This window comes from Cyphomyrmex costatus, unplaced genomic scaffold, assembly GCF_001594065.2.
Source record: "Cyphomyrmex costatus isolate MS0001 unplaced genomic scaffold, Ccosl1.0 scaffold21, whole genome shotgun sequence".
Taxonomy (NCBI): domain Eukaryota; kingdom Metazoa; phylum Arthropoda; class Insecta; order Hymenoptera; family Formicidae; genus Cyphomyrmex; species Cyphomyrmex costatus.
Genome location: NW_017276147.1, coordinates 1,269,600 through 1,283,504, shown reverse-complemented (window position 1 = coordinate 1,283,504; position 13,905 = coordinate 1,269,600). Strand labels below are relative to the sequence as shown.

The 13,905-nt window shown below is 31.1% G+C and overlaps 2 protein-coding genes and 1 non-coding gene across 3 annotated transcripts; 2 read left to right on the top strand and 1 right to left on the bottom strand.

The window, feature by feature from the left end:
- Nucleotides 1-3,259: 3,259 nt before the first annotated feature.
- TRNAL-CAG (transfer RNA leucine (anticodon CAG)) lies at nucleotides 3,260-3,343 on the top strand. Its single transcript has one exon. It is a non-coding gene; the product is annotated as a tRNA-Leu (tRNA).
- A 284-nt stretch (nucleotides 3,344-3,627) lies between these two features.
- LOC108773475 (BRISC complex subunit FAM175B) lies at nucleotides 3,628-7,321 on the top strand. The gene is made up of 6 exons (XM_018539295.1): nucleotides 3,628-3,714; nucleotides 3,868-3,958; nucleotides 5,322-5,637; nucleotides 5,867-6,007; nucleotides 6,244-6,559; nucleotides 6,802-7,321. Exons 1-6 carry the CDS (start codon nucleotides 3,628-3,630, stop codon nucleotides 7,213-7,215), a joined length of 1,365 nt encoding a protein of 454 aa, XP_018394797.1. The 3' UTR covers nucleotides 7,216-7,321.
- A 1,365-nt stretch (nucleotides 7,322-8,686) lies between these two features.
- On the bottom strand, nucleotides 8,687-12,851 carry HPS1 (Hermansky-Pudlak syndrome 1 protein). The gene is made up of 8 exons (XM_018539287.1): nucleotides 12,496-12,851; nucleotides 12,017-12,285; nucleotides 11,042-11,514; nucleotides 10,287-10,914; nucleotides 9,573-9,717; nucleotides 9,234-9,347; nucleotides 9,040-9,128; nucleotides 8,687-8,864 (listed from the first exon to the last, which is right to left on the bottom strand). Exons 1-8 carry the CDS (start codon nucleotides 12,613-12,615, stop codon nucleotides 8,687-8,689), a joined length of 2,016 nt encoding a protein of 671 aa, XP_018394789.1. The 5' UTR covers nucleotides 12,616-12,851.
- Nucleotides 12,852-13,905: the final 1,054 nt, after the last annotated feature.

Here is a 13,905-nt window from a genome sequence, read left to right as displayed (position 1 = left end):
TCAGGTTTATGAAAATACAGAACAGTTTAGCAGTAGAAAAATTAAAAGTAGAATAGATTCTCAATTAGCAAGAGGAAATATATGGATTTATGTCACGCCACGTCACATATTGAAGACAAACAGTCCAGTAAAACTGTCTAATAAATCATATCTTTGAACAGTCCTAAATAAACAGTTATATCTCTTTGAACTGTCTTATAAACTATCGTATCTTTATAGCATCAATAAAATATGTATTTAAAAAAAAATTTTTTTAGTTAGAAGAAACGCTTATTTAGCGCTAAGATATTTTTTAAAAATAGATGGCTGTAAGAAAAATTGCGGCTCGATTTCAAGGAAGAGAATTGATTTGTGCGCATTAGTTCACAATTTAATTGTTCCTTTTTCGTTCTGTTAACGGTTTTTCATTGTGACACGTACAATGACGAGCCGCTGTGATAGTCTATATACAAATAATAAAAATAAAAATGTTATGTAAAATATACTTGAGAGTACGAAGATTGAAATTTATGATTATTCATGTCTGCAATTGCGAGCACGATCTTATTGTCGTTAATTAGATAACGATATAGATTTCGAGGATCTCCTTTCCGCAGATTAACTTTGGTATGACGGAAATAACGATATCATTGCTTAGAAATAATTATGCTTAGAAACAATCCTGTTTTCTGATACGAAAATATCAAATATTCTTCCATATTATAAATATGATATCAAGTTCACGTGCTTTTTGTATAAAACATTTAGGGTTATTCGGGTTCATTACATGAGGTATATTAAGAACGAATAAACAGTTTTGCACAAAAAATTTGTGTACTTACGCAACGAAGGTCAAGGATGCCATGAAAGGAGGGAGGGATCATCGACTCACCGATTGGTCAATGTGCTCCCATTTTTCCCCGACATAGTCCCAGGCATGTTCGGTCATTGTTCGCAAAAAAAAAGAGATGAAGAAACGATAGAAACACAACAACGAGATACAATAAATATCGATGGAGGTGATTAGCAGCAAGCAATCACGACACTGTCGGGATCACTGTGGGCTTACATCATGTGCGCCGATATTCGCGGCTGCAAATATAGTCAATCTTAAAATATATATATATATATATATATATATATGTATCTCTTGTTCCTGTGTGAGGCTCTGTAGATACGCTTGGACTGCGTGCACGATTTTCGCGGAGTATTTTGGGCGAATCAGTGTGTAGAGATGGGACCAAGTATCTTGCGTGACAGTGTTCACGCTTACTGTATTCTAATTGGATTGTTCGCAACTGCTTCGAGGCGCGAGAACGACATGGCGAAATGAATATTAATAGGAAATTAATGAATATTAACAAGAGATAAATCCACAGATATGGCTCATGTTGTTCTGGCGCTTTACCGGTCTGAAGATCGTGCGATCTGATTCATACATTCCAAAAGTCAAATAAGCGATAAGAACAAAGGTCTTAGTTCAAGAATGCAACAAATCGTTTTAGAGTAATCCAGAGATTCATGGATCCAAGGTCCAGTAGATGGAAAACGAAATTTACCTTAGCTTTTTAATATACGCACTCATGAATAGTCTGAATTAAATCTGATATCCGGGTCTAACTTTACAAAGTCCGAAAATTAACGTTCTAAACGGAGGTGTTACGAGGCTCTAAGCAAGTACGCTCCAGCGTAGGGCGCAACATTTGGAGGAGCGTAAAATTTTAATAAGTGCAGCGCTACTCTTGTAAATATAGAATAACGTAATCAAAATATTTTCTGAAAAAGCTAAAGCCAGAAAATGTAATAGCATTATGCGTCAAATATATTATTACAAAAAAAAATGAAATTTATTGTATTTGTATTCCTGAATTATGCAAATTGGTTGGAAATTTCTTTTTTTTTTTAGCTGTCGTTGGTAAGGGATTGGTATTTCAGAGACTTTAGTAATTCTTGCTGGGGCGCGAAAGAATGAATGTAACATGAATATTATATGAATTAATTAATTTTAAAATAAATATTTAAAGAATATACACATTTATGCATATTTTAATATTAGAAAAAATTGAATTTGATACAAATAATATTTGAATTTTTGAGAATCAATCAAAAGCTTATTCATAGTCAATTCTTTAGGATTGTCTTGAACATAATTTTTAGTACAAGGATATTAACAACTAATGACGAAGCTATATACTATTACTTAAGAGTCTTGAAGTAAATATTAAGTACCGACTAATAACTTCATAATAAATAAAATAACTTCATAATAAATAAAAATTGAAATAAAAGACTATTGTGTTCCTTTACTTTGAAAGTGTGACCAGACTTAAAAAATATTTTTAAATTTATATTACTATAAATGAGTAATAAGTAGTAAATATTACTTTATTAATCACACAATGAAAAGTAAACTACAACTTAATAACTTCACAGTTCGTCTATCAAATAGCACTTGTGTCATTCTTAGGGTTTCTTCAAAGAGATCGTTACACTTTTTACAAAAATATGAATTGTCAACTTTATAAATAAAAAGGAGTCTTCTACAGAATATTTAAAGTTAAATTTTAGCGCTTTAAGTTTTAAGAAAAAGTTTTTATTTTGAATTTATTGATCAAAGTAAATACAAATTAACCTTTGGTGATATTTCGAGTTATGTTACTTTTGATAAATTATTCTGAATTCATTATATTTTGTAAGATATCAAAATCGATCATGACTTAAAAAAGTTGGATTTTAAAAGTTGTCAAACAAAAATAAAAAATGTTTGATTTTGTTTCTAAAAGTATACATATTCTTTTTTCCAATGTTATTTGATTAGTAAATAATTTTTTGTCTCAAGTTGAAATATACAACTTTCCTGCTAAATTAAACAATATGCTTTTCTCTTTTCTGGAAAAAAAAAGACTTATTTGAATAGCGTTATTTTTTAAGTAAGGGTCTACGATTGGTCTGCAATTGTTTGATACTTTATATAAGGATATTTTATTCAATTCGAGGCATCGCTTTCGTTTCTTCAAATTTTCATTAGAAATTCGAGTTTATTTAAAAGTTTCATTAATTTTCACATATACATATAATATATTTTCAATTATATTTGGCTCATATCCCTTATTATTGGTCAAGGGTCAAGCTACACAGTTTTTAAATTCTGATATCTTGCGAAGCTGATTGTTACACTAATTGTTAAATATATCAAAGTTGAGCTCTAGTTTGAATCATTCGATCGTGCAATTCGAGTCTTACTCTCATCGAGCCCTAATCGCCGGGAGGAGAGCACAAAGTCAGGATGGCCGAGCGGTCTAAGGCGCTGCGTTCAGGTCGCAGTCCACTTCTGTGGGCGTGGGTTCGAATCCCACTTCTGACAATTATTTTTTTTTTTATCTAGAAAATTATGAGATATTACAATGATTTAACTTTTAACTAAAGGACAAAAAAGAATTATACATAAATGTACATTTTATATAAGAAAATGATAAAAATTATGCATATGTTAAATACTATATACATCCACACACATATATATAGTACATGAAACATGTTCTCAATTTTCTAAACGCAACGTTGCACTTTGCAGATTGGCGCATAAACGGCGACGGGCTAACCCGCTAACGTCAGAGCAGTAGAGCACTCTGGCTGATCGTCGTCAACATGGCGGACGGCGACTTGCTCGTCACTATTTCGGGTGCGGCGCTTTCGTTGCTGTTCTACGAAAATGTACGCAGCGTCGGCGAGCAGGTAAAACGAATTGCATATCGATTTGTTAATAAAATTTCATAACTTTTCATTGCATAGAAATGTCGTCCTCGGAAGGCAGAGTTGCTTCTACCGTCGTATAACCTATGCGTATACATTTGCCAAATGAGTAATGACGTTTCGTAATTCTTGCAGATGGGCTTTCTCCTTGGAGAGGCACTCGAATTCATTGTTAAGACCTATACCGACTCTGACAATCAAGTGGAAACCATCAAGATTCATATTAGTAAGTACATACAGTCGCCCCGATAATTCGCATCTTTCATTCTTTCGTGTAAACAACAAAAGAGAAAAAGAGCAATCGAGTGCAGAAGGTGCGTTTCGAACGACGACACATCCATTTTAAATTGCAGCAAGTGTAGATAAGAAGAGCGTATTCCGAACGTTTAAAATAATATTTTTATCACGAAAGTCAATGAAAGAGAACATTTGGTGCTTTTTGTACATAAAATCAGATTTAAAACGATTTAAGATCCTCCTCTGTTGAAAAAAGAACAGTGAAGTGTTTAAGGTGGTATATTTTTGATTATTTGAAAGTCAAGAAATCTGTCAACGATGAATGAAACTTGTATCAGATACATTAAAGACTGAGAAATAGAGATTAGAATTCCAAGAATAAGATAATTTAATCTCAGCTACTTTGTCCTGATTGGTTGTATTTTAATTTTTCTTTATAGTTTGATATGAGTTTAAAGATGCACTGTAATATAATTACAGTAATATATCTTTCAATAAACTAACAATTTAAATAAATTCATTGTAAATACAAACATTTTTAACTACATCATAACAGAGTTTTGAAGTTATAAAAATCATTAATTTTGCCAAAACAAATTTATTATACATGAAAGTTAAAATAGAAGATTAATATGTATTTTTGTGCAAAAAAGGAACATAGTTATCTAATAAAAACTATGTAAATAGAATAAATAATTATATGTTAAAATAATAACCTCTATAATAAATGCTATTTTACCTCGTGATCATATATTTTAGATAACAATGATATTATACCACGAATGTAAATGACTTAAGACGGTACAGATAACTTGAGACAGCATACACTTTTGTTAAATTCAATTGTGGTATCCATTCATGAGTCATTAAAGAAAATTTAAAATTTAAACTTTTTAGGAGACTCATAGGTTGATACCACAATTGAATTTAACAAAAGTACATGCTGTCCCAAGTTACCTATACTGTCTCAAGTCACCTACATTTACAGTAATGTTTTTACAGAGAAACTATAAAATATATTTAGATATTGAATTGTATTTATATGTGTCATACCTTAATTGAAATGTTTAGATATCTATTCTACTATCTACACATTGTTGAGAAGACTAATCTAAAAATATGAATTAAAACCGGAATAAGATAATCTGATAATTGATAAAACTTAATTGAAACTAAATATTTAAATATCTAATCTACTATCCACATTCTTGAGAAGACTAATCTAAAAACTAACAACCGGAATAAGATAAAACTTTATCAACTTCCTTGAACTATAGCCACTATTACTCTTATTTTTATTATTATTGCTATTCTTTATCCTACTATTAAAAATTTTATATAAACATTTTCAGATGTGGAAACCATTGTGACATGTCCTCTGAGTGATCTTTTGTACGACTCTAGTGGTCGGATCAACAAAGAGAAATTGAAGGATTTTATGGATGACAAAAGCAAGCAGGTGATTGGTTGGTTCCGTTTCCGCAGAAACACCAGTAATTTGACCCCAACAATGAGGGACAAGATATTGCATAAGCAATTTGCCTCGCATTTCTCCAGTGGAAATAATTATAGGGAAGATTTCTTTCTCACTTGTCTCCTCAATGCGTCCATCTCCGAAACACGTGGCACCCACAAGTTCCGACATGTGTTCTTAAGGCATAAGCGAGGGTTAGTACCACGTATAAGAAATTTGAAGAACTTGAATCGGAAAAACTCATTTAAGTTGGCAAAGCAATTAGCCTATTTGCCAAGCGATTGAACATGATTGGTTCTCTTACTTATAAGTCCAATCATATTCAACCGCTCGGTGAATAGACTACTAGCTGCATTATTCAACTTGAACACGACCAATTTTTTATCTGAATTTTTTAAGTATTAATGTAAAATTGTCTTTTAGGATATTTGAACCGATTCCTTTGAGAATAAACAATTTAGGTGATGATGCATCTAGACACGATGGCTCAGATTATAAGCCAACACCTGTTAGGAAATCTACACGCTTACCTGATGGCTTCACTCAACTGATAGAATCTTTAAAGTGAGTGAATTAAATCGTTGTATCAAGTTATATTTTTTACATTTCGCAAAATTAAAAAACTTATAATTTTTGTTTATTGATATAATACATGAAATACAATACAATATTTAATTTTGTCAAAGGATATTTATTTTATAAAAATATTTTGTAAAACTAACTTTGAGATTATCTAATATTTCAACCTCGTGCAACTATATAATTTTATATTAGTTACTAATTAGATATATATTCTTTAGGTTAGATATGACGAGGAAAAGTGGATTAGATTCTGCTATGACAATCCAAAAAGCCGCCGAACGGCATCTGATGTCACTGATTCCGAAAGTATGTGAGTCCGATCTAGAAGTAGCTGAATTGGAGAGACAAGTGAGCGAACTAAAAATGATCGCAGCGCAGCGATTGTCCAGGAAAGTAAAGGTGAACGGTGAGAGCTACGAGAAGACTTTTAAAGCAAATAGGGAGAATTGCTTTTCAGAGAAAATAGATTTTTCGACGAAAGACGAGATGAAAATCAGCGATGATAAGCGTCTCCAGAGAGAAAACCCATCCTGTGTATGTTATCTTAAAAATTTGAATTAAATATAGAATATCTTAAATCAATCGCACATTTTTCAATTTATGGATTTTTAATCATTTTTAAATCAATATTTTAGTAAAAATTTAATACAGGCGCAATTTTCTCTACTTTTTAAATATTTCGTTGTTAGATATTATAGTACATTTTTTAAATTAATATTCCAAAATTGCAAATTCTAAAACAAGTATTAATCTTAATGCACAAAATATTTTCCTAGGCTCAGCCAGTTACCTCTAATAGCTGGACACAATCCCGCAATACTACTGCCGCTTGTATCGCTAAAAGTGTTACAAATCAGGAAAAAGTACGTCGCTGGGGACGTGGCAATCCACAGGAAGATAACAACCAGCAACAAAATACACAGAACTCTCCCTGTACTAATAGTAAGCGTTCTATTCCGGAAATTGTCACCGAGTCAATCTGTCAAGAAGATAATGAGGCAAGCATGGGTAGAGGTAGAGGTCGAGGGCGAGGTAATCTCGATTTCATGGTAGGAGAAATGAAGAAAGTACGTCATAATTCAAACACATCCCAAGTGCATTCTCGAGAGAGAAGCATTACTCCGGAACAAGATTTCTCTGACGCTGAATGTTCTGCTGCTGTATCCCTTAGCTCCTCTGTTCTCAGGTGAGGGGCTAGGGGCAAAGAAAACAAATAGGAAGGGAAAAGGAATGAGAAGATCATTAAAAAAGTATCTTCTTGAAAAATGAGAACTAATTGAAAAACAAAGGAAAATTCAGAAATAATACTTTTTTTATTTATTTATATATTTAATTAAATCAAAGAAAATGTGTGTAGAATTTTTTAAAAGAAAATTTTTTTTAAAGAAAGAAAAGACTTCAAGTTTTCAATAAGTAAAATAAATTACAAACAAAATTTTATTGATAATATTTACATCTATATAATGTAAATTTGTTTTTTTTCAATAGTACTTAATTTTATCCCAGGTCTTGCCAGGTAGCAAAAAAGACAGATCTGGACAAATGTAACACAATGGCGTCATTTGATATTTGAGTGCAAAAACCAAAGCCTGGAAAAATTGTGCTTTCAGGTTCTCTCAAATTCCAGATATTCAAAAATTCGAAAATTGAAAGAATCTGAAAGAAATATAAAGAACAAAGATATTCTAGTGTTATAAGAAGTGCAGGATCGAAGGAAATTGAAGAAAATATAAAAATACCTTAGAAGATAAAAGTTTGAGAGTTTAAAAGAATTAAGAGAAATCTAACGAAAGTTGTGTTTAATTTTTTGAGAGGAAAATATGTTTACTTGGCAATTAGAAGCGATTTTTGTATCAATTATTATATTTATAGGTGCCTTAAATTTGGCGAAAAAAATTCGAAAATAATTAAAGATTCGATAAAAGATTAATTACCAATTTTGTTTCTTATTTAATATTTGTCATTTGATTTATATCGTTTATTGTGCCATTAAATATCTATATGAAGTTGAACATGTTTTATTACAAAATATGTAAGCTTTTAATTAATATGCACTGATTATAAAATATATTTTGTAAATAAAGGGCACAAAATGATTGTTATTTCATTTTGTGCTGTATAAATAAAACAATTGATAACACTTGTGATTTTAATTACATAAGTTAATAATATCCTACTTAGTTCATCTACATATAGGAATATACATATATATATATATAACATTTATAATATAAATAAGTAAAATGTTTTATAAATAAACAAGGAAAACTTTCCGTTATTACCCTCGTTATCGAAATTTGCTATTTCATATTGATTAATGTGGAACTATTAAACTTGAAATGTCGTAATTGCAACTGTGCATTTTTATCATATTCTTGGTGAATTTTGAGTTTTATGATCTGTAACTACAACCTACAACGACCAAAGAGAAAGAAGTACGAAATTAACATTGTGAAAAGATCCAAAAATTATACAAACGTTTAAAAGAACGTGTTTAGAAATCTAAATATCACAGAGAAATTGAAGTATTTTAAAAGATACTCTAAAGAATTTAAAATTAAAGATGTATAGAAATTCAACATTGAAATTTAAAAAATCTAGAGAAAATCAAGTTAAAATTATACAGAACTAATTAAAACTCTTTAGTTAGGAAATACGATTTTAGAATATATCCGCAAGATTGTTTGGTACGCCGGTGACTTCCCAGATGGTGGCTGCCAGTCTACGAGAATGTTCCAGAACGCAAGTTGATGTAGTCAGTCCTAAGTGTACACAGTATAATTCATAGATCCGTACTTTGTTCGGCGAGAGTTTTGGAAAACACGTCTCTGTTAATTTTCTGCACATGAAAAGAATTAGATATTTGAATTGTTCATGATATTATATATAAACTTTATACTATTTCATTAATTAATGTAAAATTCTTTTGATAATTAAATATATTTTTATATTTTTAATTACAAATTAAATACACAAAAAATATTTAATTAAAGAATTTAAGTTTAAAATATTACCTGTAATAATCTCCACAAAGTATACCTGGTACTGGGAAATTTTTCATGACATAGTTAAGATAGACTTTACACTTCGGTGGTGAACATCCCTGTAGATATCAAAAGATTAATATTTATTTATATATACATCTATATTTTATATGTTACTTTGGCATAAAATGAAATATATATTTAAATAATAAAATTGCACGTACGGAATTATCTTCAAACCATAAAAAGTAGGAATAATTGAATGTAGTATCTTTCCACATAACTGATAGATGACCTTCTTGTAAATGCATTCTACTTTGTTCAACCATGTTCCAGATCTATATAAAAACAAATATTTCTGTATGAACTTATTCTTTTTTATAATTTTATCAGAAGCCATTTGTAGTTACATCTTTGAACTAATGCATAAATATGTATACATATATATACTATATATACATATTATTATATAATATATTTATAATATATATTATTAAATCAAATATAAAATATAATACAAAAAAAAAGGATATAATTAATTTATCTTGATAGAGAGAACTTACTTTTTTCATTGTGAGAGCGAGCGTTTCCGTGCTCGTGAAGTCTAGTGTAGGCGCTACAAGTCTATGGGTATTCCTGTCGATGTAGATGAAATGCACTAGACCTGGAAATTCCTCAAGATATTTGTTGATAGTTAGGGAAGTTCTTGTGGAAAAACGAATAACATTAAGGAGGCATACAAAATAAAAAAGTTGCCCATGCAATGTTAGAGGAATCACGTTATCTAAAAAAAATTACATAATTCCATTTAAAAAAGTGGAGGTGACCTTCATATCTTTTTAGCGCCTCCACTTAGAAAAAAAACAATATGACTAAAATGTGTCCCCCTCGACACCATTCCATTTTTATTTGAAACATTTTTTTATAGCTGGCGTATTTTAGGAGATATTTCGACCGATAGATTAAAATGGGACACCCTGTATATTCTAACTGATATGTAAAAACTTAAAAATCATTTTTCTTTAATTTAATTTTTCTAAAGAAAGTAGCATGTAATTAAAATTTTGTATATTAATATCATTCTTTTATTGTTATAACATGATTCCTTTATATTAAGATTTTATATTAATCGTTAGACTTTATTTAGACCATTTGTAAATAATAATCTAAAAAAAAAATTAGATTTAAAGAATATATAAACTTTGTAAAATATTAAAAAAATTCCTCAGAGAAGAAAAGTCACGAAATAGTGCCTCTTCAAGTTTAAAAAAGGATATGATCCCAGCGTGAAGTTTTTTAGAGCTTTGACTTTCAGGAAGTCACTGAAATCATTTAGTTTCTGTTTCACAAGTCTGCCAATCGTTGTCAAAACATCAATTCCTTGCTTCAGGAAGTTCTTGTCAAAACAGGTTAGACGCAATAATTCTTTCAAAGTCTCTACAAAGCCAGAAGTATTAGCTTCAATCTGTAAGACCACTTCGGGATCTCTGGAGCGCAGAAGATCACTGTACTTTTTCCGAACAAAATCCCATTTGGTCTGCAATCTTTTCTGACACATATCGACATCATTTCCCACATTAGAACGATTCTTTTTAATTCCTTCCAGCACTTTTTTAATTGCTGCATCAAGATTCTCAAAGGCTGGTTTCATCTCATCGATGTCTCGTTGAAACTGTAGATTGTTTATTAGATTTAAATAATGGAAACTATCACATAAACCAGAAGAAATGGACAGATTTGTTGCTTCAACAATTGTTATCAAGTTAATGGAATCTGATAATTCGAAGATGTGAACTGCATTAGCTGTATAGTTATGCTGACAGCCGAGGAGAAATGATTGGCTGTAGAGATCATCATTAGTTAATGATGAGAGACCTTCGTTCACAGAAGATTCCCTGGAACCTCCTGCAACAAATAAAGGCTAGTTATTATTTATTTTAAGAATTTATCATTTATTCATTAAAAAATGTTCAATTATGCCAAACAAAAATACATATCCATTACCAAAAGTAACTATGCCGCAAAAACCTACTAAAGAGATCCGTAATGTCCTCTGAAGTAGGAGTGGCCAGCTTAGCTCCAAAGTTTAATTTTGTTTCATCGCTTTTCAAAATGCTGCTTTCTGGTAACAAGATATCATTATCATAGCAATCATCATTGCTTTCTGACCGATTTTGCTTTCGCTTTTTATTCACTACCCAGCATAGCAGGGTCATCAACAAAATATCTGAAGCACACAGATCGTGAGCGTTCTTGCTGGAGTACAATGATAGAAACTTTGATCCCACCAGGAGCAGTAAATGCAGATTGCTAAATTCAGACTGTGAATTTTTCAGCTTGTCACATGCATCGTGCAGCACCTTGAGAATTGAAGATGCCACTTCTGCATTTACAGACAATTGTTCCACTGCTTCAGTCAACATGCTTTGTTCACAATTTCTTAGATTAGACCACGCATCCAACAGAGAAGACACTAAACACATCTTCTGCCAGTTGGTCTTTAATCTATAAAGAAGACCAAAGCGATTAATAATCAGTTATAACCAACGTTGTAACTATTTTATTAACAATTATCTAATCACAATATATGTACAATTAAACACTAGCTCTTGAGATTTGCTCTTGAAATTTGTAATCTTAAGGATTTTTTAAAAAATTAAAAAATACAATTTATTATATGAAGTATATCCCAAGTAATTTAACATTTATATATTTTTTTATTTAATTATTTATCTATTATCAGAACTGAACATATATTTGAAATACTCTTGTTTTAAATACACTATTTATAATACAATTGTATTTTGTATTTTATAATTAAATAATAAGATTGATTGTCAATCTTAGTATTTGAAATATAAAATACTTTCATGAATTTTGCTGAAATACAAAATACAATTGTGTTATAAATACTGTTTTTCAAATAAAAGTATTTTAAATATGTGCTCAAACACACACAGTCCTATCTATTGTATTGTATCAATTAATCTATTAGCTATATACTAACATTGCAATATCTGGACCACACACATGTCGTACAATAGATACGCATACTCCTAGCGTACGTCTCATGAGTTCTACATCTTTTGCAGCGATATATATGAAGGTATAGCCAATGTACTCATCAAATACCATATTAGTTCCATCCTGGAACTTCATAGAAGTATAAGAATTTCCAAACTGCGAAGCCATCACATGTTGTGAGGTGACTATAGGTGAAAATAATTGCATTATCATGTTAGGACTCGGTATAGACTCTTCCAAGTCTATGATACCCTACAAGAAGTACTTGTTGTTATTCTTTGATTAATTGATACTAACCCATCGCGCATACAAATGTTTCGTTTCTTGAAATAATTTTTTCATACACAATTTTTTTATTTCTTCTTTCTTAAATATTCGGAGAATAACTACAGCTCAATAAGAGGTTATAAACCTCAAAATTAATTATTTCATTGTTATCAAATCTCAAGGTTATTAATTTACCTTATCGTCATCGAGCAATCCCTGTATCCTCGCCAGCTTCATAATATGAATTGCAAATTTTTTATTGCATTTTACAAATAACACATCATTCAGATGATCGAATATCAATATAGCTCTCATCTTGTTTTGTAATTTTAATGTGCAACTGTCACATGTATCTTTAGCATGTAAATAGCACTCTGTTAATCCGTTTTCATTGAATTGTGATTGTTGACATTATTGTATCAGAGCTCTTTTATATCATGCATCTGATCACAGCATCTATACTAGGGTGCGTTCAGGAATCATGCTCAGATAACTTTTGGGTGCATTTTTACTATAATATACGTAACGTAAACTAGAGGCCTAGAAAACAGAGATGCGACATTGCGTCGGTTGGGTTAGGTAACCATCACCATTTTAATTCAATATAAGTGATCTTGACCAATAAGCTGATGACAGTTGATGCAAAATCTCTGTTTTCTAGGTCTCTAACGTAAACTATAGCCTAGAATTACTTAGGTGTAATTTCTGAACGCAGCCCTATAGATGCCTTGTGTGTATAATGATGCGCAGTAAATTTAGTACGGCGGCTTCGACACAAGTCCGCAGCATACTCGTTCATACATCAATACACACATGCACTCACATGATATACATACATACAAGGGTATGTTATTGCGCATCTAGAAATCACGTGACAAAGAAGTGACCAATAAGAATTGTCTCAAAGTAGACGTCATCAAAACGAGGAAAATTTAAATAGGCAGTCAGAGATATAAGGGCCAATAAAAGAAATATAAGGAAAAAAACAAAGAACAATGGGAATGTATTGGCAACGGAGAGGTCTTGTTTCCTGCAAACTTCCAGCCTCTTCAAAACCATTGCATTATCCTTCGGGAAAGAGAAGCATATTGAACTTTTCTTCCTGGCATATTTCTCGTTTTCCGGTTATGTAATTCTTACATCCTTTTACTGCTCAGCTCATTTCCGATAATTCTTCTTATCACTGATGTACTACATACGTACGACACATACGTACGCTATCGAAAACGATGCATCAGCTGTTAGATTGGATAAATAGCGGCCTTGTTTCAAGCATATATGTAATACTACTATATGGCTAGATGAGAGAGAAGTCCATGTCCCAGAACCACGGTGCGGGAATATACTTCTCTCTCTTTCTCAGCGTACTTTGAACGTTGTGCGCATGCGTCGGATTCATCCCCTCCATCAATAATAAATAGAAGGATAAATATACATATATGTGTAAGGAAGAAGGAAAAAGTGATTGATTCCGCTTCAGGGTATAACCTTGTTACAGTTAACAGAGTCAGTTTAGTCGGAATAAATAAATTAATCCTAATTTTATGAAATAAACTTTTTCAAAATTGCCGTTATGTATATAAGAATACAGTGCAATCCCTTACA